Here is a 23,809-nt window from a genome sequence, read left to right on the forward strand (position 1 = left end):
TTTTATAAATTATTTTGCTAATTGAGTCAGAGTGTAGCGAAATTTAGTACTTCTGGCAAACATTCAGTTTTCACACAACACGTGTCAACCTTCAATTGCCACGCTTTTAGTGCTAATTATATGTGCAATAACCTTTCTTTTACAGTTATTATAGTAGTTGTCCATAGGACGGACGACCGTAATTTTCTCCAAATCTCAAATATCTCATTAACGCCAATTAACTGTTAACGTAACGACCGCACATTTACTTTCTTTACTAACTTTACCTCTTTTCAAAATTAATTTCCACCAGTTTCATTTGCATTTTTCCTTTCATTTAGATGTAACCCTTTCCTCCTTCTTTACCGACAGATTAACTTCGGTGACGATTGCTTTTCCCATATTTCCATTAGGTACACGCGGTTTAATTTTTCGCTGTCGTTAAGGTCGATAAGTGAGGGGGAGGTTACAAGTAGCAGACAAATTGCCCGAGAATCGGGAATCTCAAAAACGTCGGTGTTGAGAATGCTACATCAACAGCCGGCCGAAGTAGCCGTGCGGTTAAAGGCGCTGCAGTCTGGAACCGCAAGACCGCTACGGTCGCAGGTTCGAATCCTGCCGCGGGCATGGATGTTTGTGATGTCCTTAGGTTAGTTAGGTTTAACTAGTTCTAAGTTCTAGGGGACTAATGACCTCAGCAGTTGAGTCCCATAGTGCTCAGAGCCATTTGAACCATTTTTTGCTACATCAACATCTATTGCACCCGTACCATATTTCTATGCACCAGGTATTGCATGGCGACGACTTTGAACGTCGTATACAGTTCTGCCACTGGGCACAAGGGAAATTACCGGACGATGACGCATTTTTTGCACGCGTTCTATTTAGCGACGAAGCGTCATTCACCAACAGCCGTAACGTAAACCGGCATAATATGCACTATTGGGCAACGGAAAATCTACGATGGCTGCGACAAGTGGAACATCAGCGACCTTGGCGGGTTAATGTGTGGTGCGGCATTATGGGAGGAAGGATAATTGGCCCCCAATTTATCGATGGCAATGATGCTGATTTCCTACGTAATGTTCTACCGATGTTACTACAAGATGTTTCACTGCATGACAGAATGGCGATGTACTTCCAACATGATGGATGTCCGGCGCATAGCTCGCGTGCGGTTGAAGCGGTATTGAATAGCAGGTCGATTGTTCGTCGAAGCACCATACCATGGCCCGCACGTTCACCGGATCTGACGTCCCTGGATTTCTTTCTGTGGGGAAAGTTGAAGGATATTTGCCATCGTGATCCACCGACAACGCCTGACAACATGCGTCAGCGCATTGTTAATGCATATGCGAACATTACGGAAGGCGAACTACTCGCTGTTGAGAGGAATGTCGTTACACGTATTACCAAATGCATTGAGGTTGACGGACATCATTTTGAGCATTTACTGCATTAATGTGTTATTTACAGGTAATCACGCTGTAACAGCACGCGTTCTCAGAAATTATAAGTTCACATAGGTACATGTATCACATTGGAACAACCGAAATAAATTGTTCAAACATACATACGTTCTGTATTTTAATTTAAAAAACCTACCTGTTACCAACGGTTCGTCTAAAATTGTGAGCCGTTTGTTTGTGACTATCACAGCGCCATCTATCACAAAGGGAAAAAGTGCTCTAACTAAAACATTCATATTTCTTTATGTGCTACACGAATATGTAATAGAAATGGGGGGTTCCAATTAAAAAAAAAAAACACACACACACACACACACAGTTGACATCCGTTTGACCTATGGTAGCGCCATCTAGAGGGCCAACCATAGCGCCATCTGATTTCCCCTTTCAACCTAGACAAGTTTCGTTCTTTATAGTTTTTTCGTTTGACGCTTATTTCGTGAGATATTTGGCCCGGTCACGATCCATGGACCACCCTGTATATAGGACGAAGTATTATATTACTGAAACCATACTGGAATGAGGTGTCCCCGAATTCTGAGGCTAGATTCATGATGCACGACCTTTCTCTCTTGGCGTTTCACTCTGTAGTGTACTGTGCAGCTTCGTAATGCACTCTTCAACTTCAAAAGAACATAAATAACGGCCGGCCGCGGTGGTCTTGCGGTTCTAGGCGCGCAGTGCGGAACCGTGCGACCGCTACGGTCGCAGGTTCGAATCCTGCCGCGGGAATGGATGTGTGTGATGTCCTTAGGTTAGTTAGGTTTAAGTAGTTCTAAGTTCTAGGGGCCTGATGACCACAGCAGTTGAGTCCCATAGTGCTCAGAGCCATTTGAACCATTTGAACATAAATAACTCCGGACCGCTTAGCAATCCAGTGTGGTTGCTGATTCCTTCTCTGGGTCGCAATGAAACTTGTTTCACATCTAAGACCGTAAGAATTTGCTTTACACGAATCTTGCATTTGCGGGACATGGCTGATGTATTAAGGCCAGTTCCACGATGGGTTTGGAAAACCGGATGTAATACCATTGACTCTTGATCAGACAGGAATCTGTATGCCTGAAGTACCCCGAGAAGCCACCAGCAGTTGTTTACTGACAGTTTGACACACTGACTACTGATGCTAAATATAAGACAGATTATGTACTTGCCAGTCACCAGCCTTCCCACTGTGTGATGGATAGCGAGGAATATTGTACTTCGACAGCTCTTTGGAATTGTCACACGAACGTCAAAACACAGATATTGAGAAAAGTAACAATGGGATACAAAGTGAACGGAAATTGTGCAACAAAGAGAAGACTTCTAGACCTAATGGGATATATACATGGTTCTCCTAGGAAGCGTCTATCGAAGATCACTGGAAGAACTAAGCTTTCCAAGTGATAGAAAACAAGTGCAGATCAAACCCGTTTTCATAAACTGTCGTTAAGCAGATGCACACAGTTGTTGATCGTTATCGCTGACGTCAATCTCTTAGAGAATTTTGGGTTTCATACTCGCGTGTTGTGACCTTTCCGGGGCTCTAAAAACCCCTCTGCAGGAATCAATATTGTGAAACTCGGCTCGCTGTGTTCGTACACGAGAAACAAAAGGCAGTAGATAATGACACCCAGGTTGATGCCGTTTTCCTTGAATTCCAGAAGGCGTTCGACACAACTCCACACTATTGAATAAAATACGAGTGTGTCGCGTGTCAGACGGGCTTTTTGGCAGAACTCAAGGGTTCCTAGCTGACAGAACAGAGTGAAAATCATCATCAGTCTTCTGACGTAAAGACAGGATCTGGCATCTCCAAATAGAGTGATTTAAGAACACTCATGATCACATTGTACACAAACGGTGTAGTGATTAATGTCGCAGGCTCCATGAGGCTGTTCACGGATGATGCTGTTTCATACAGACAATTCGCAACACTAACGAGAGGACTGTACGAACTGCAACCTCACCGATCTGACTGATATTGACAAGGTGTGTAGGACACGACTAGAACTTCAATACATATAAACGAGGAGACACAGCTCTCAATCGTTTTCGAGACAGTCGAGCTTGAACATTTTATTCCTGCTTATGTACTACATAGGGTGCCAATACACAAGGAAGGCAAGTGCGAGGTCTCTGACTAGAATTATTATGACGTAATTCTGACAACAGATTTATTATGAATGTGCAAACTGTCAATAGTTTATGATTCTCGTAACCTTTATCTTGAAGAATGAACAAATTTTTTTCTTAAAGAGATTGGAAGTAAAAAAGGATACACGACATCTTTCAAATCAGTATAGAAATTTTATTTTTATTATTGTGTCTTTTTACTGACAGGTGTGATACACAACCTATAATGCACTGCATTAATCAGGATGATATTGATCATAGAAAGATGGAAAACAATAATTGGTGTGATGTACAGAACGTGTAATGAAAGCCGAATTTTTCCATCTGAGTGGTTTCCTCAGTGTGTCTGTTACAAAATAAATTTGGTTTATATAGGTTGACTCTTACATAGAAGATAGCAGCAACCAGCCATTTTTACAATGCTATTTATTTGTTTAAATAGCACCGTTACCGGTTTCGAACCGACAGGTTCAGTTTCAGACGGCTAGTTCACGTTAAGATACATTTTACATTAGCTTTCACCTTTTGTTTTCCCAACTAATGAAATTTCGTTGGGGTGGTCGTTCAGCTGAAAAATCCGCGCCATTACGTTCCAGTGCAGAATACTTGCGATCTTACAGCAGCGAAAACTGTATGATGCACTTTTTTATGTACATGTATGCACATAATCCAAAGCACCACTCATATTCCTATGTTTGGTACACAGCCACGTGCTCAGAATGTCAGTTTTTGACAAAATAGCAATAAACTTGGTTTACATTCATATGGGGTCCTCGGTCGTCACATAATTTCGCGACGTACCACGCATGTCGAAGGACGTCAGTGAATGTTGGTGCAGATAGCTCATAAAAAAGAAACGTCCCCTTAGAAAAATTGTACATGACTGTGCTTAAACTGACACACAATATTTTTAGCGCAACGGAATCTGACTTTCAATAATCCCTACAAAAGAATGGCCCTGACTAACATTAACCTATACCGAGCGAGGTGGCGCAGTTGTTAGCTCACTGGACTCGCATTCGGGAGGACGACGGTTCAATCCCGTCTCCAGCCATCCTGATTTAGGTTTTCCGTGATTTCCCTAAATAGTTTCTGGCAAATGCCGGGATGGTTCCTTTGAAAGGGCACGGCCGATTTCCTTCCCAATCCTTCCCTAACCCGAGCTTGCGCTCCGTCTCTAATGACCTCGTTGTCGACGGGACGTTAAACACTAACCACCACCACGACCTAACATTAACCTATACCTTTCACAAATCACTTACCTCACAAAAATCTTCGTTACTCAAGCTACTGCAATACAGCGAGCGCCACTATTGCCAGCTAAATAAAAGATTCAAAACACTGAAGTCACTAACTACTGATAGGCATAGTTAGCAAATGAAAGATTTTGATAGAGAACAAACAATGTATTTACCTTAACACTGTTCAAAAGTCATAATATATATATATGATATCCAATATCACAAATTTACTGTTTCTGATGGACACACGTCCAGATCGTCCGCTCTCAAAATTCCGCCATCTCTCTCCCCACATCCACCACTGCTAGCGGCTCACCTCCAACTGCGCAACGCTACGCACTGTTAACAGCCAACTGCCCAACACTACAATAGCCAACAACAATGCGAACCAGCCACAGACTGCACACAGCACAGCCAGTGATTTTCATACAGAGCGCTACGTGGCGTTACCAATATAAAAACCTAAACAACCTACTTACATATTACTGGCAGCGGAATTCGATCCAGCACTCTCGCGCTTGTGAAACTAAGCCCTTACTCGCTCGACGGCGGACTACTTGCATACGAGCGATCCTATCAAGTATATAAGCACGCCTAAAATTTTCAAACTCGATTTTCTCGAATACGGTAGAGCGTTACGTCTTCCTGTTTACATACGTTGACGTCTTAGTCATGCCGTACATTCCCTGTTAATAAAAATCAAATCGGTGAGGGGAAGTTCATACGGTCTCCTTGTAAGTTAATTAGAGAAAGATTAAGTAAGATTTGCAGAGTCCCAGCGGATGGTGTAGTATTGGTAGTCGGCCCTCAAGATAGACAAATATAATGTACTGCACTTAAACAGGCGGAAAGACCCGTTATTGTCTGATCACACGGTTGCCCAACTTTCGCTGGAAACACTCAGATCCAGTAAACATCTGGGGGCGTGTGTACGGAGCAATTTAAAGTGTAACGAATACACAACAAAAAATTTTAAAAAGCAACGACAGCATACAAAACCCTCTTCGGCTGACACTTCAGTATTGCTCCTCAGTGTAAGATTGGGAAGCGAAAGAACCAAAAACGAGAAGAGGATTTCGTTATGCAGCTTGTGAGCTTAAGTTATCTTCACACGTCAAGTTTTCGAAGTTTTGGTATAAATCTTTTTATATTTTATCTTCCTGGTCATTTGCACCTCTGGTGACTCATGTGTCGTATCCGACAGATGTTTTTCAGGCAATAACGGACTGTTGGTCGGCAGTGTTGCACGCAGTCAGCGAGAGAATGCAGCACGTCACAGCAGAGTGCCGATCTACTGGTGCAAGTGGTAGGGTTTAGTTTGGAATGAAAGGACGATAATTAGTGGTATGTTGAGTGGAATGTTCTACTGTGCTATCATATGTATACTCATGTTCAGTAAAAACAGAATACCTCGCACGACTAGAGATAGGACGTTCACAGTCACAAGACATGTACATCAGTATGTTATGCAGAAATGATTGGCATTTGGACCATGTCGGCCGCGGATTCAAGGTCAACATCGATATCGCGGCTCAAAGCCACCTACCAGTAAAATGCGCCTGCGGCTCTCGTTGTCGCTATAAACCGAAGGTAATGGACCAGTGTTACTTGAGCAGACGTGCAGGATGCCTCGCATACGTAAGTGCGAACGGTACCGTCAAATCAGTGAGTTTGAAAGAGGGCGTATTATTGGCATGAGAGAATGTGATGCATCCATCCGGGAAACTGCTGCTCGTGTGGGACGAAGTGTTTCGACACTGCAACGGGTACGGTCATAATGGTTCACAGAAGGCCATAGAACGCGACGAGATGGATCAGTTCGCATCACAGAGACCATCCCCCGGGAAGATCGACCCCTCATCCGAGTGGCACTGCAGGACAGATCTGCGACCTCCAGGGCCCTGGCGCAATTGTGGAACATTGTAACACATCGTACACTATCAGGAATGATAGTCCGTCGCCGTTTATTACGGCATGTGTTACACTACTGGACATTAAAATTGATACACCACGAAGATGACGTGCTACAGACGCGAAATTTAACCGACATGATGAAGATGCTGTGATATGCAAATGATTTGCTTTTCGGAGCATTCACACAAGGTTGGCGCCTGTGGCGACACCTACAACGTGAAGTTTCAAACCGATATCTCATACACAAACAACAGTTGACCGGCGTTGCCTGGTGAAACGTTGTTGTAATTCCTCGTGTAAGAAGGAGAAATACGTACCATCACGTTTCCGACTTTGATAAAGGTCGGATTGTAGCCTATCGCGATTGCGGTTTATCGTATCGCGACATTGCTGCTCGCGTTGGTCGAGATCCAATGACTGTTAGCAGAATATGGAATTGGTGGGTTCAGGATGGTAATACGGAACGCCGTGCTTATTCCCAACGGCTTCGTATCACTAGCAGTTGAGATGACAGGTATCTTATCCGCATGGCTGTAACGGATCGTGCAGCCACGTCTCGATCCCTGAATCAACAGATGGGGACGTTTGCAAGACAACAACCATCTGCACGAACAGTTCGACGACGTTTGCAGCAGCATGGACTATCAGCTCGGAGACCATGGCTGCAGTTACCATTGACGCTGCATCACAGACAGGAGCGCTTGCGATGGTGTACTCAACGACGAACCTGGGCCGCGCGGGATTAGCCGAGCGGTCTAGGGCGGAGGTTCGAGTCCTTCCTCGGGCATAGGTGTGTGTGTTTGTCCTTAGGATAATTTAGGTTAAGTAGTGTGTAAGCTTAGGGACTGATGACCTTAGCAGTTAAGTCCCATAGATTTCACACACATCGAACTTTTTTTTTTTTTTTTTTTTTTTTTTACGAACCTGGGGGCACGAATGGCAAAACGTCATTATTTCGGATGAATCCAGGTTCTGTTTACAGCACCATGAAGGTCGCATCCGTGTTTGACGACATCGCGGTGAAGGCACATTGGAAGCGTGTATTCGTCATCGCCATACTGGCGTATTACCTGGCGTGATGGTATGGGGTGCCATTGGTTACACGTCTCGGTCACCTCTTGTTCGCATTGACGGCACTTTGAACAGTGGACGTTGCATTTCAGATGTGTTACAGCCAGTGGCTCTACCCTTCATTCCATCCCTGCGAAACCCTACATTTCAGCAGGATAATGCACGACCGTATGTTCCAGGTGCTGTACGGGCTCTTCTGGATTCAAAAAATGTTCGACTGCTGCCCTGGCCAGCACATTCTCGAGATCTCTCACCAATTGAAAACGTCTGGTCAATGGTGGCCGAGCAACTGGCTCGTCACAGTACGCCAGTCACTACTCTTGATGAACTGGGGTATCGTGTTGAAGCTGCATGGGCAGCTGTACCTGTACACGCCATCGAAGCTCTGTTTGACTCAATGCCCAGGCGTATCAAGACCTTTATTACGGGCAGAGGTGGTTGTTCTGGGTACTGATTTCTCAGGATCTATGCACCCAAACTGCGTGAAAATGTAATCACATGTCAGTTATAGTATAATACATTTGTCTAATGAATACCCGTTTGTCATCTGCATTTCTTCTTGATGTAGCAATATTAATGGCCAGTAGAGTATGTGCTCGGCTTCGACTTCTGCGCCTACCTTTGACTAACGTGCAGAAGCATGCTAGACGGCCATGGTGTAAAGACCGATGTCACAGGGGACAGGTATGGCATCAAAGAGTGTTTCGGACGAGTCCAGGTTCTGTTTGTTTGAAAATAATGGCCGCATTTTGGTTCGCCGCAGACAGGGGGAGCAACATCACATTCGCACAAGACATACAGCGCCAGCTCAAGGCCTTATGGCGTGGGGTGCTGTTGGGTACAACTACAAATCACAGCTGGTGCGTGTCCAGGGAACTGTAACCAGTGCGACGTACGTGCATCACATTCTGCGACCTGTAGTCATGCCCTTTCTGCATAACACATCGGACGCCATTTTTCAGCAAGACAATGCCCGACCACATATTGCTGCACGAACACGTGCATTCTTGGTGTCCCAGGATTTCAGCTTTTTGCTCTGGCCCACCGGATCACCAGCCTCGTCGCTAATCGAAAATGTGTGGGATATGGTGGAACAATGGGTGCAGTGCTGTGACCTAACGCCAACCACCACAAGGTGAACTTTGGAACCGGGTGAATGCAGCATGGATGGCTGTACCACAGGACACCATTCGCTCCTGATACGCGTCGATGCCATTACACATGGAACAAGTTATCAGGGTCCATGAGGGACCGAGGTGACTAAAATGGTAATAATTCCTGCAGAACTTAGCTAAAGTACATGCCCTGTGAATATGAACGTCCTACCTCTAATCTTTCAAGATGTTCTGTTTTTCTGAAAATGAGTGTACTATGAATAAATGCCAGAGTGCATGATTTGCAAGATTCGTTTTAAATAAACATATCTGGCTCATGTCTAGTCATCAAGAAGAAGTATCACAATAATGAATGGTAATTGGAGTGACGTTCGTTAACTGCAAAAGGAAAGGAATTAAGCAGTACGATTCAGCTTGTAAGAGATGCTGGTAGTGTTGTAACTTGCTCTTCCAGCTACACTGTGAGGACTCTACAACAGAGGAGTTGTACACAGTATGGTTTACTCATATAATTCCAAGAAGAGTGAGGAAACGTATTCCTTCTTGCGAAATCACCATAAAGGCAAAATTATCAAGACTGGTGGTCTTACAGAAGTCTACCAACAGTCGTCCCTCCCGTGCTGCAGTCGCGACTGCAACGGCAATGGAGGCTGTGGGGGCGGTGGGGGACAGGCGAGAGTTGTACACCCCACCACTGCACACCGTAAGTTAGTTTGCGAAGTGTGGATGTAGATGTAGATGATCACGAATCCTCCTCTTTACCTGCTACCATAAACAGGAACATTGTGATGAATATGATTTACAACTCGTGTGTCACATAATCTACACTACTGGCCACTAAAATTACTACACCAAGAAGAAATGCAGATGATAAACGGTTATTCATTGGACAAATATATTATACTAGAAGTGACATCACCTGCAGTTGACTGCGCCTTGTGTTCTTCCTGGCTTCCAGAAGGATCCGTGCCACATGTTGGATGACTCCCCTGAGCATCCACACAAAGGATACACTGGACTTGTTCTGCTCCCTGGCATCCATATCTCTACAGGGCCCCATTACGCGCCTAACATTGCAGCTTCCAACTACCAGCAGTCAACAGGGATCAAAATCTTTATCAGTGGTAGCCACAGATAGTAACTGGAACCTGTTTGTCAGACGAAGCGAGGAGGCTTTTGGATCGGCCCCTCGAAAATCTTTGACTGCCTGTCACACGTTGAAACAACCTCCCACTCAGCCACAGCTGACGTATTAACCTCACTGTGGGCAGTAACTGGGATGGCCTGAGCAGTTGACATGCTGGTGATCCCTCAGATCCTCACGTCCCATCCCCCAAAGTGATATCCATTGGCAACAGCCTCAAACTGCGTGACTGAAGCCAACACCATCTGAAGCCGTGAGCGAAGGGTCACCAACTCAGCTAGCATCCCATCACAGCATTCACAGTTGCTATTGATACTACAGACGATAAAAGACTAAACTACAAAAACATGCAAGAGATGTTTACGATTAAACTCCAAAAGCATTCAGACACATTGAAGTGAGTTACACTCCGTTTAGAAGCTCACAGAAATGACACACTAACGACCCACAAATATAAATAAGATACTGCGAACATGTCCAGGTAAAAATTTTCTATTAATTGAACACTTAGTACATATTTACACTAAAATCTATTAGAAGATTCACAGAAGGCGATTCATGAAATGCCATATGTTCAAGTTAAATACTTCATTATCTTCTTTTTGCAGACAATAACCAATGATAGAGTGCGGCATTTACCTTCTGTCCACGAAGACGCCCCATCTTTTTGGAAGTATTGTAGCTGACAATCTGGTTTATGTTTTCAACTCGATTTTTCCATGAAGCCATTAAAATGTCGTTATCGGTCCATACTATATCTTCGAGGTTGTGGTCACTGTAAAAAAACACAGTTTTCCATTCATAGACGCAAACACTCATACGTTTTCTTCGTTATACTAGCCTCTTTGAATATAGCTGTTAGCAGCTGTAAAACTTGGTCTTTTATCATTTAACACGAGGGTCAGTCAGAACGCAAAGCATCCAAATTTTTTCTCTCTTTTAATCCACAAGAAAAATGTCTCAAATATACACAGCACACCGTCACAACCTTTATAGCTAGCACGTCAGTTATCTGCATTACTTTGCCTCTTTCGACAGTTACTATTCACATTTGACAACGGTTAAATTCGCTGCCTCTTTTCTTCAGCCTTTATCACGCGGAATTTTTTACAGCGTGCAGGTCAAAGAATGCCTGCAAGGCTGAGATGGGGAGCTGGGATACGGCCCTTCTCCTCATTCCAATCCGACCTACGGCTGCAAAAGGTCTGTGTTATAGGCAAATATTGCTTTATCAATAGTCTTCATTGTCAGCCTTGGGCTCGTAATTTCTTTTATTTTTTATGTACAGCAAGAGTGGCAAAAAATAAAATTTTAGTAAAACGTGCATGCTGCCATGCTCGTCATTTTAAGCAAGAAACGGACGTATAAACTCCTATCATTTTAACTTAATACTAGAAAGCACGCATCGTCACGAATTAAGGCATTTCAATAGTTGCATGCGTAGCAACCAGCGTCTATAAATGATTGTACAGCAGCTGCTGATAACATGTATGCAAGAATGATGAATTTGATCGATATTACTGCGGTAAACCCGTCTGAGGTTGTTCGACCGCCTAGCGAAAGTCTTTATATTTGACGCCACTTTGGCGACTTGCGCTTCAATGACGATGAAATGATGATGAACTCAACACAACAGCCAGTCCCCGAACGGATAAAATCTTTGACCCAGCCGAGAATCGAACCCGGACCTCCAGCACTACTGTCAGTCGCACTGATCGCAGTCCACCAAAGAGGTGAGAGGGTTTAATATATTTCGTCGTTCCCACTTCATCAGGTCACAGCATTCATGAAAAAAGTTTTTAAAAGGGAGCATACTAGTCTGCTCTAGAGTGCATCATAATGCTGGCAAGACTGGCTGGCGCATTCCTGTCACATGCATTATGCTCAGCAGCCGACTGTAGTGTCTGTATAACTTCACAGCGACACTGGTCGTGAAGGATCGTAGCCTAATGACGGAAGGTCCTGACTGTGTGGAGAACGAGGCAATACTTCCCATCAGATGTCATAGTGGTTTTCCAACGACTGGCAGTCTCATGCCAAAGCACATGAAGGTTTTAATATGCTAACTCGTTGGAAACGGGTTTTATACTATGCTCACCATTAAGATAGCAAGTAACGGAATTTTACTTATTTTCTGTATACAGCACACCATAAAGATAGATTATTATACACGGTCCATTCACATTACATGAACACCGCCTATGTTCGACATCAAGGTGCTATAGCCACCCACAGACGACAGCTGGCAGCATTAGCAGCGGGGGGGTATATAAAGCGTATTTGGGGGACGCGAAAACAGCGCAATTGTTGTAATGCGGTGAGGAAACAGGACGTTTTTCCTGCCACCCTAAAGGGCGTGATCATTGGCTCTCGGGCCAGGAGTGGAAACATTTCCGAAAGGGCTAGGTTGGTAAACTGTTTGTGTGCAGCTGTGGTGTAAGTACCGGTGATCAAAAAGTCAGTAAAAATTTGAAAACGTAATAAACCACGGAATAATGTAGATAGAAGGGTAGAAATTGAAACACATGCTTGGAATGACATGGGGTTTTATTAGAATAAAAAAAAAACAAAGTTCACAAAATGTCCGACAGATGGCGCTGGACAACAAAACGTCAGTGACTGTGCATGACAATCGTGTGTAAAAGGAGCTGTAATGAGAGAGAGAATCGGATGCCCCAGCAGTCGCAGCATGTTGACGTTACCTGAAAAGGCGCTTTTAGTGAAGCTGTATTACCAGAATGGGAAATGGGCTAGTTCAGCGTTACGATCCTATCGCCATAGGAAGGGGATTCGAACGGGTAAAGTTCCGTTGACAAATGCAGCTGTGGCGACAATGATTTCGAAGTTCGAAGCCACGGGTTGTTTAGACGATAGTCCTCGAAGTGGCCGACCGTGCACAAGGTGTAATGCTGCTGAGACAGTTCAGGAAGACATGGAGTCTGTAGCGGGTTCGTCTATGCACGGGGAAGTCAGCGCTCGTGCAGTCGCACGTCGCACCGGCATTCCATACACTACTGTTTGTTTAGCACTTGAGCGTACCCCCACATGATATCCGTACAAAATCCAACGGCGTCATGAACTGTTACCTGGCGATTTAATGAAGCGGAGGGCGTTTGCGGTGTGGGCGTTTCAAAATATGGCGGAATATGACGATTGGTTGAGTAACGTGTTGTGGACCGACGAAATTCATTTCACGCTCCGAGTGTCTGTCAACGCCCACAGCTGCAGAATTTGGGCTACCGAAAATCCTAGAACTGTCGTGGAAACTCCATTGCACGACGAGGAAGTCACGGTATGGGTTAGATTTACCACATCTACAGTTATCGGGCGTTTTTTCTTCGAGGAAATGCGTGATTCTGCTTTTGTAACTGCTACCGTGACGGGTGAGAGGTACGCCGATATGTTACAGAATGGCATCATCCCCAGCCTGGCTGATAAACACCTGCTGGAACGTACGATGTTTATGCAGGATGGCGCTTCACCCCATATTGCTAGACGCGTGAAAGATCTCTTGCGCGCGTCGTTTGGTGATGATCGTGTGCTCAGCCGCCACTTTCGTCATGCTTGGCCTCCCAGGTCCCCAGGCCTCAGTCCGTGCGATTATTGGCTTTGGGGTTACCTCAAGTCGCAAGTGAATCGTGATCGACCGACATCTCTAGGGATGCTGAAAGACAACATCCGACGCCAATGCCTCACCATAACTCCGGACATGCTTTACAGTGCTGTTCACAACGTTATTCCTCGACTACAGCTATTGTTGAGGAATGATGGTGGACATATTGAGCATTTCCTGTAAAGAACACCATCTTTGCTTTGTCTTACTTTGTTACGCTAATTATTGCTATTCTGATCAGATGAAGCGCCATCTGTCCGACATTTTTTGAACTTTTGCACTTTTTTGGTTCTAATAAAACCCCATGTTATTCCAAGCATGTGTGTCAATTTGTACCTCCCTATCTTCATTATTCCGTGATTTATTCAGTTTTCAAATTTATACTGGCTTTTTGATCACCTGGTATACTGTGTATCGCAGAATAGCGCTATCCAAAACCAGCGCTGTGGTAATTGTGGTGCACCACGGGCCATAGATGAGGGGTGAACGACGGCTGCAGAGAGGTGTAGGGGCGAACATGCATGCAGCTGCTGAGCAACTGACCACCCAGACAAAGCAAGGAGTACCAGCAGTGTCTCCTCAACGATCGTTTCGCGAAAGTTGCGTACACGCCTCTGCAGCAGTTGCCTGGTTCATGCACGCATGCTGACTGCTGTTCATCGGCGACGAAGGCTGAAATTTTGACGCCAGTAAACCAACTAGACGTCCATTCAGTGGCGACAGGTGGCCTTTTCAGATGAACCACATTTTATGCTCCATCGGACAAATGGCCGTTGGCATGTATGGCGTGAAGCATCTGAAAGCAAGCACCTTGCAACTATCGTTCGAAGGATACATGCCGGAGGAGGGAGTGTTATGGTTTGGGGAATGTTTTCGTGGTATTCCTAGTTCCTAGGGTGATCTCGTCATTCTAGAAGGCACAATTGATCAGCAAAAGTGCGCATCTATCCTTGGCGACCTTGCGCACCATTATAGGCAGTTTATTTTTCCTCAGCACGACGGCATCTACCAGCAGGACAATGCAACGTGTCACAACGCTCACAGTGTAGGTGTGTGGTTATCGTGTGTTGTCACCATACTCTTTTGGCTGCCAGAGTCACCGGACTTAAACCCAATGGAGAATGTGTGAGACCACCTCGATCGGGCGGTGGTGTCATGGATCCACAACCCAGAAACCTGGCTGGCTATTGCACTGGAATCGGCGTGGTTCCACAACCCTGTAGGTAACTAGAAGAACGTCACTGACTCTCTTTCAGCACGTCTCGCAGCGGTCCGAGCTTCAAAATGGTATTATTCAGGTTTTTGATAGGTAGTACCATCAATGTGGCCGCGTTCGGTAGGCGCGTGGTCTCAGGCGTCTCGCCACGGTTCGCGCGGTTCGCCCCGCCGAAGGTTCGAGTCCTCCCTAGGGTATGGGTGTGTGTGTGTGTGTGTGTGTGTGTGTGTGTGTGTGTGTGTGTGTGTGTGTGTGTCTTTGTGTGTGTGTGTGTGTGTTGTGCTTGGCGTAAGTTTAAGTTAGATTCAGTAGGGACCGATGACCTCAGCAGTTTAGTCCCATAGGAACTCACCACCATCATTAATGTGACAGGACAGTGTATTTGCTTGTGTACAGGATGCCATTTCTGGCAGCAGCAAAGTCTCTAGCTCGGGCGAGCATCAGGTCAAATCGAACGCCAATACAGAAACGAGTGAGGCATTCCATGTAGGTTATCAAGATTTAAGTGGGTTTGAACGTGGTGTTATAGTCGGCGCACGAGCGATGGGACACAGGATCTCCGAGGTAGCGATGAAGTGGGGATTTTCGTGTATGACCATGTGGTGTCACCGCCAGACACCACACTTGCTAAGTGGTAGCTTTAAATCGGCCGCGGTCCATTAGTACATGTCGGACCCGCGTGTCGCCACTGTCAGTGATCGCAGACCGAGCGCCACCACACGGCAGGTCTCGAGAGACGGACTAGCACTCGCCCAGTTGTACGGACGACTTAGCTAGCGATGCACACTGACGAAGCCTCGCTCATTTGCAGAGCAGATAGTTAGAATAGCCTTCAGCTAAGTCAATGGCTACGACCTAGCAAGGCGCCATTAGCATTACATTGCATGTATCTACAGAGTCTCACTTGTATCGTCAAGAGCGATGTACAACATTGATGGATTAAAGTTAAGTATTCCAGCAGCTACGTACTTTTCTTTATAGCATTCATTACGTATCATGTTTCAGACCTCACGCCAGCCTGCGTGAGTTAACGCGTGCATTCGGCCTCCTCAACCAAGTAGTGTGCGTAGTGTTGGCTAACTGCTAACACTACAGACCATTTCACGAGTGTACCGTGAATATCAAGAATCCGGTCAAATATCAAATCTCCGACATCGATGCGGCAGGAAAAAGATCCTGCATGTCGTCTTCGTGGTATTAAAAATTTAAGACCTACAGACTATCTCGTTGAGATCGCTGATGAATTACAAACAACTGACTGCTCGTTTTCCAAGAGATACACCATGACTACATATTGTGTGATTAGTGCAGCCATTGGAAAGACAGTCCGATTGCGCCACCTTTGATAAACCAAGAGCCTCTTCAGCTAACTATAACGTTGTCCAAACTGTGTGCAGAAGATTATTACAATAAAAGTGCCAGAAATAATTTGCATAACCGGGATAAAGGTTTCCATGAATTACTTCCTCCTGCACATTACATCAACATTTTGCCTGAACAAAAAGGAAACTTTATTGCTGGAGTCACATTTAGCGTATCGTTAAACTGTGAAGAAGAATGCCTCGTCAAATGTAAGAACTGGCATCCTGGAGCTAATGTTTACAGATTAATAGAATAAAGAAAACTATTTTACTGAAGGCGATATGTTTACTCAAGATTTCTGAATCGAAGTTGAGTCCTGTCTTATTACAGCAGGCAAACATGGCCCGACTATTTCATTCGTTATAACCACCTCCCATGGAGTGAGCTGTATCTCATTCCACCCTGATGATGAGGCAGCTCTTCCTTCATTGACTTTTTGCAGTCGAAAATGTTGCATTAGTGACAGCTGTCCACAATTGAGGGATGTTTGTAAGTGAATGAGTACATGAAGTGAACTGTGTGCTCAAGAGCAGAAACATTGAACTCTATCTTACCACTGTAATTCTTATTCTGATGTGACCAGAGCACATCTAATTTTACCGTGATCAGAACTGTACAGAATATTGTAACTGCTCTGCAAAGTGAACATTTCTGTTTTGATTGAAAGACACGTTTCTGACTTCCAGCCAAAATAAAAGTTTTATGCTCCTTTGTGGATAATAATTCAGTTGATGTCATTTATCACCCTTGTAAATTATTTCCTTGGTTTTCAGTTAAATGAAATAAAATAAGTAGCTACCTTAAACAAAATTTCTACCTTAACTTAGACGATTACTTACAATGGCCAAATAATAGTGACCAAAATCTTCCTGTGACCTGGACCGTTGAAATAAGGCTATTAAGACTGCATTTTTACTTTCGAAAGGAGTGATTCTCGATTCGAAAATAGTAGCTCTTTATAAGAAAACTTTAGTGATACACAATTCTGCTATATTTAGCAATAAATCATAGAGTAGAAATAGTTTTATAATTGTTGTTCTTGTGCAACATTGAATGAAATCCCTATGAAAACTGATTTAAGGCTACGAAATGTAAAATAAAGGAAGTTTCCGGAAACTTAGGACGTCAATGAAAATGAAATCGGCAGTTTGCACATTTCTTTCATCTCTCTCTCTCTTACAACATCACAGTAATACCTTAATTACAGGCATAAATCGTAAGAGCTGTGGAATAAAAAATGCGAAGTTATTTAGCGTCGTTCGTCGTTAGGGCCGATCGGCTTCCGAGAGCTTCACTGGCTGTGTGATCGTCAAATGGATTAACTGACAGCTGAACATAAAAAACAGTTACTTACTGTCCGACGACGTCTGTTGGAGCCAACAGCTCTTGGAAGGCAACTGGGGTCGATCTGTCGGACGGCAAAGTGGCGACCCTGAGATGAACAGTGGCTACGGGCGTCCCTGGCTGGAACATCCATATTGTTTATGTCAGACGTACAGGAAATGTACGTAATTAATATATGACTAATTTAGCGTCCGCTCCTTCGCTCGCGTAGACTGTTATAGCCTGCGAAGATTTTTTGTTTTTATTTAATCGAATTTTTATGTTCACAAATTCCAACACCTTTCTAAGCTTTTCGCACTAATTAAGACCATATAAGCACGGTCTTCTACGCCGGCCGCTGTGGCCGAGCGGTTCTAGGCGCTTCAGTCCAGAACCGTGCTGCTGCTGCGGTCGCAGGTTCGAATCCTGCCTCGGGCATGGATGTGTGTGATGTCCTTAGGTTAGTTAGGTTTAAGTAGTTCTAAGTTCTAGGAGACTGATGACCTCAGATGTTAAGTCCCATAGTGCTTAGAGCCATTTGGACCATGGTCTTCTCCGAATCTACTTCTGACCAAAAGGGTATTTTGGCAAGTGGAGTCGAAAGTTTTTGTTAACCATGCCTTTTGAGTCCTTCTGGAGATACTTCCATTGCAACTTTCATTCCCTAACAAATATTTCTTTACATCTAACCGAGAAGTCAAATATCAGCTTTCTTAAATTTAGCCGTAACTTTTTTTTAACGTAACAAAATGATTTCTTGAAAAATTTTCATTCCCTATTGCAGTCTCTTCGGGACTGAATTCCCAGATACACTGAAACACGTATTTTTTTGTTTCTAACCAAAAACTCAAATACCAGTTGTCATAGATGTAGGCTTAAAAATCTTTTAGCAGTTCTTCTTTAGTAATTATTTATTTTCAGAGAAACTTTCGCCCATTTTTTTGCCCCCTTAGTGGTTGAATTTCCAAAAATGCTGAAACAATTATTTTTTATTTTCTGTCTGAGAAGCCAAATATCAGTTTTCTTCGAAGTTCCCTTAATAGCGACATACTTTAAAAAAGCCTTTCATCCCCTATTTCATCCACTTAGGTGTGGAATTTCAGCCAGTTACTTTTTAAATGAAGCCTGCTGTATGAGATCCACAGCTTCTAGAAATTTCAAGCGCCTATCCTTAGCGATTTGGGCTGGGCGATGATGGGTCAGTGAGTCAGTCAGGACGTTGCCTCTTATGCATAGAGATTGAAAGCACGATGTTCTTTTCGATCGAAACTTAATCAGCAGCAGCGAACAGTGACCACAACTTGGTAATGTTGATAAGTGAAAGCTCAGTAACACAAAATCTCGTCTGTATTTAGTTCCTTCGGAAATTGAAGCTACAGTGTTTGTAATTAGACCTATATCATGTTACGTGGCGGCAAGTCTTGTAATAAGACAACAATTTGATTTGGTCCGTCGTACTGCTGTGAAAAAGAGCGTCGAGATGTTCCATGACGGACGATCTTTCCAGTTGAGTGATGCCTGGTTCTCGTTTATGATCACAATTTCCTCTACCTTGTTCAGCAACGGTAACACCACTTCTCGTCAGACCACCGAAGATAAACGCTGTCGGGCTTGGCTAGCACTTGGATGGGTCACCATTCGGGTTGCCCAATGTTGTTGGCAGATGGGATGCACTCAGCCCGTATGAGGTCACTTGAGGAACTAGTTGGCTGAGAAGTAGCGTCTCCGGTCACAAAAACTGACAACGGTCGGGAGAGTGGTGTGCTGACCACATTCCCCTCCGCATCCGCATCAGATGCTGCCTAAGAGCTGAGGATGACACGGCGGACGGGTCGGTACCATTGGGCCTTCACGCTCTGTTCGGTCGGTGTTTGTTTGGTTTTTTTGTTCACAAATGATTTACTTATTGCCAAAATCATGAAAGCCGTTAATGATAAGCTAAATTTCAATCTTAAACTGGGGTTATGTTCTCCATACAACTGAAGTACTCCCCACGAAGTTTTTAGCTGATGCTGTAGATGTATAAGAGGCAGTCAAATGAAAACTCTATAGATGGAAAAACAGTAAGTAAACTTATATTAAAAATAAAGAAATTCCTCCAGCTGTATTTAAGGTGTCGATTTTATTTTGGCAACTAGTTTGAACGTTGTAACAACGTCATTTTCAGCCCCACACACTTGTTGACGACAACTGCGTGCAGCTGATACTAGAAGTCAGTGGTAAGATACGGACGTGCTCCGTAGCTAGTACTAGTTACTAACCACCCTCCACACGGAGCACGTCCGTATCTTACCACTGACTTCTAGTATCTGCCGCTCGCAGTTGACGTCAACAAGTGTATGGGCCTGAAGATGACGTTGTTACAACGTTGAAACTAGTTGCCAAAATAAAATCGACACCTTAAATACAGCCGGAGGAATTTCTTCATTTTTTATATTAATTTATACCAGCTGACGTCCCACAGTCCTCCATTTCAACTATAGATGTAAGAGATAAGTTGAAAGATTACCGTCTAACTTCCTTGCCTAGGGACGCCAGATGTAAGTTGATTTCGTCAAACCCTGAATGAAAATTGCGCAACGTATAACTGGGGAAGGGAGCTTGAGAGCGCTACCTAGAGAATGTGCCCTTTCTGTACGATACTAGGCAAGGAGCTGGAGGGCTCACACGCTGATGTGTGGCTCCCTGCATTCTATAGCTTTTATTTTAAATGATTTCCTGTAACTTGACTTCTTTGTGATTTTTAAGGTATGTTAAAGATTGATGACAATTGATTACCTATTTATTTTAAACATTATCTCTCGACTTTACAGCGATTGCAGCAATTGTTCCAGTTTACACATATTTCAGTTTTACAACTTATAGCTCGGGTATATTATTTACTAATCTGCACGTACATTTCTACAGGCAAGACGGAATTGCGTTGGCCAGACGTATACCACCAAAGTCTCCCAAAATTTTACATGGGACATCAACTACGTGAGTCGACGCGCAGGTCGCCGAAGTGGCGTCAACTCGAAAGACCTGCACCAGGCGAACGGTCTACCCGACGGGAGGCCCTAGCCACACGGCATTTCATTTCAACAATGTGAGGAGGATAACGGGCAAACTGGGGACCAGATACATTAACACAGGGGGAAAATTTCCGAAATTAAACGAGAACATTCATTTCCTTACACAATCCAAAGCTGGAAATAAAAGAATTAGTACAAATATTCAAATACCTCTCTTCCATGCTTGAACATTGAGATAGACGCACTGAGGGAACGTCTGCTCACTTACACGTCTTCTGTAACACTCCCAGAACATGCCGGGCACCCGGAGGTCTTCCTGGACCCCGGTGGATGGGGTGGTCGAACCACTTGGGCGTGACCAACCTCTCCACCCCAGGTCTTGTGACACTGGAACGTCTTTGACTTTGACCTGCTTGTGCTGTCTCTCTGATCCCCTACCCTGGAGTAAGGTTAGCACTACTATACTACAGAACTACTTCCCAACTAAGATTTCGCCATGCTTTACGGAAATATGTGAAGAGGATAAGGAAAGTTCATGTGCAGATTCACATTTACGTACAAGAAATGCATAATACACAACACATATAAATACGTATTATGAAGCCTGACACATTTCTTGCCACCCGTCCACATGGGTTCTGTTGCACCCGCGGCCGGCCGCATCGTGTAATAAAATTGGCGGCGGAGCCGTCTGTGTTTGTATTTCCCGGTGCGAGCGAGCAGCGAAACCTGCTGCTTATGGAGCGGGAACTACTGTACCGTTTCAAAGTAAACTGTTTATTATTTCAGAAGTAACCCCATAATTATTAACACGTTTACCCCACTGTGAGACAAGGCGGTCAGTGCATTCGTGGAAAAATGTTTGCGGTTGCCTGCGGAACAAGGCTTGTACCCAGGCGTGCACCTCATTGTCCAAAATAAATCAACGGCCGCGAATGTCTTTCTTCAGAGCTCCAAAAATACGGCCAGAGATGGGGACTGTATGGAGGATGTGTCAGGGCTTCCCAGCGAAAGGTCAGCAGCATAATCACAACAACTTCGGCAACATGTGTGCCCACCCATATGCAATAAGTTTCATTTACGTGCAGCCCTCCGACGTTTTGGCATGGACCTATGTAATTCCTGGGGCTGGTTTTTCATCTCTCTGTTATATTCAAGTGCTAATATATGGGTTTCGTAATATTCTCGGTGACTCAGATCGTGAAGTAATAGTAGCAGTCTATCGTTTAACCAAAGTCCTCTAAACACTGCCGCGATACGGAGAGTAGCCTGCTATCACTGCTGTCACTCCTGTACGTCCTACATGGCCAGTGCACATGCACATGGCGGTAGATCTAATTATAATGCATATTCATTGTATAATTGCTACATGTCATAAACAAGTGCAACAAAAGGATTACATACACAACTTAGGTGTAACTAATACGCACCGCCACGTCAGAAACCCTATAACATTTAATTTGCCGTAACTAGAAACCAAACAAATGTGCATATTATAACACTATACAGCAACCTGAAGAGAAATACTCACAAAAATCAGTCAATTAAGTGTATTGTGAACCCCTTCTTTCGTAGATGAGTTACATATCCTTATTTGTCATTCGACTTTATGTCGCTCCTCGTACATACTGCAAAGTATCTCAAGATAGTCACTGTTTCCACCAATAACATAATCATACAGTGCTGGATCTCTTCGCCGGTTTATGTGCAGCAGCGATATTAACATGTATCTCCTCTCTGTACCAATCGCCGATCCTCTGCAGGTCTTCATGCACAGTATTAACGATTTCTTTTCGTGCACTAACGGAATAAAAAAACGGACTGTTTATATGTCTCTTTACATACCAGTAATCTCTGTCTCATCTTATTCTTATGATCGCTACATGAGACGTACGATGGTGGTTGCACTGTATATCACACACTACGTTGAATACAGTGTGAGCGACGTGTGGATGCTATTCTGTCATTCTGCGCAACGAATTAATATGAGATGTACCCTTTACCCTGTGGCTCCTGCAAGATGCAATTTCCACCCCCACACTACTACAGAAGTCAGACAGACGCTCCTAACGTTCTAAAGAGAAATACCTGAAAACTTTCAGCAATAAATATCTTCTGGAGTCGTCCGCTGTAGGAAATTACACAAAAATTCACAAAATTGCTTACGTAACTAGTGGGATACTTGGGTACTGGAGTAGTGCTAGTTAGTGTAAGAAAAACATGAAACTAACGAAAGTTATTATTTATTTTGCAAAAATTCTGAGAAATCACAATGGCACTTTTAGTTATGAACTGAACAAGTTATTTCCGGGTTCTTTTCGGATTGTGAAATTACCTCTTAAGGATAGGATTCGCTAATGAAATTTCTATACAAAGTTTAAGATTGTTATTGACTTGGCAGAATGGCTGAGAGCCCCGCCTACGCCTACTGAACTTGATTAGTTATCCGTTATAATGTTGCTAGGTACGGTCGAGGCTGTCGCGTGTGAAATGCAGTGAAGTGTACTGTTGTGGGGGAAATATGGGGCTCGCAAGAGCTGTGGTGCACAATACCGAAAGCTGCGATGACTGCTGTCTGCGCCGCTCGCTGCTGAAAAATAAGATAATTCTCGTTCTACCTGGATTGACCTTCGCCAATCAAACTCTCCCTACGCCTTGATGAAGTCAAGGACTCCTATTCGCCCCTAGTCTAACTATTGGCGAGCTACGCTGGTCAGATAACCAGTCCACCGCGATGCCACTCAAAAATTCGCTCACAGGCGTTTAACTATAACTGTGTCCGTTCACACCGCACAATAAGTGTGGCGGCCAACACAGTGAACAACGCTTAACAGCAAAGAACTCAATATAGCGAGTTGCACTCCGATCCGCTCTCGACAGAGGTGCTCTCCCAGTGTAGCACTGAGGAGAAACTTGTTCCTCACTCTTTGAGTACACGTATGAGTGCGCACGCTCTCGTTACGTGTTCTCGCTCCAAGAGCGACAACGGAACGGCCCCTCTCCACGCCAGACGTGAAGGGGTATATCTTTTGGTCCCTTCCATTACTCCTTCAGTTCAATGCATCAGGAATATCGTCTGCCAATCAGCATTGCTCTTCTAAAACGGGAGAATGACGTTTTGTTTAAGGCGACCAATCCGGAAACCTGTAGTATCGGCGTTTGGTGTTTGCTGTCTCCCTGTGAAAACCGCTGAAACTGCGTGCTATGTGCAAAGAATGCGTAGGCTGGGC

The 23,809-nt window shown here is 44.3% G+C and overlaps 1 protein-coding gene across 1 annotated transcript in view; it reads right to left on the reverse strand.

Annotated features, from left to right (window-relative positions):
• The window catches only part of LOC126262528 (venom dipeptidyl peptidase 4-like), a 272,420-nt gene that overhangs the window by 126,769 nt on the left and 121,842 nt on the right, over nucleotides 1-23,809 (reverse strand). Inside the window, exons 8-9 of the mRNA XM_049959201.1 lie at nucleotides 17,597-17,706; nucleotides 10,691-10,826 (exon numbers count right to left, since the gene is read on the reverse strand). Coding sequence (XP_049815158.1) covers nucleotides 10,691-10,826; nucleotides 17,597-17,706 — 246 coding nt within the window. The remainder of the gene's footprint in view (nucleotides 1-10,690; nucleotides 10,827-17,596; nucleotides 17,707-23,809) is intronic.

The sequence above is a fragment of the Schistocerca nitens genome, chromosome 6 (genome assembly GCF_023898315.1).
Source record: "Schistocerca nitens isolate TAMUIC-IGC-003100 chromosome 6, iqSchNite1.1, whole genome shotgun sequence".
In the NCBI taxonomy this organism is placed as follows: domain Eukaryota; kingdom Metazoa; phylum Arthropoda; class Insecta; order Orthoptera; family Acrididae; genus Schistocerca; species Schistocerca nitens.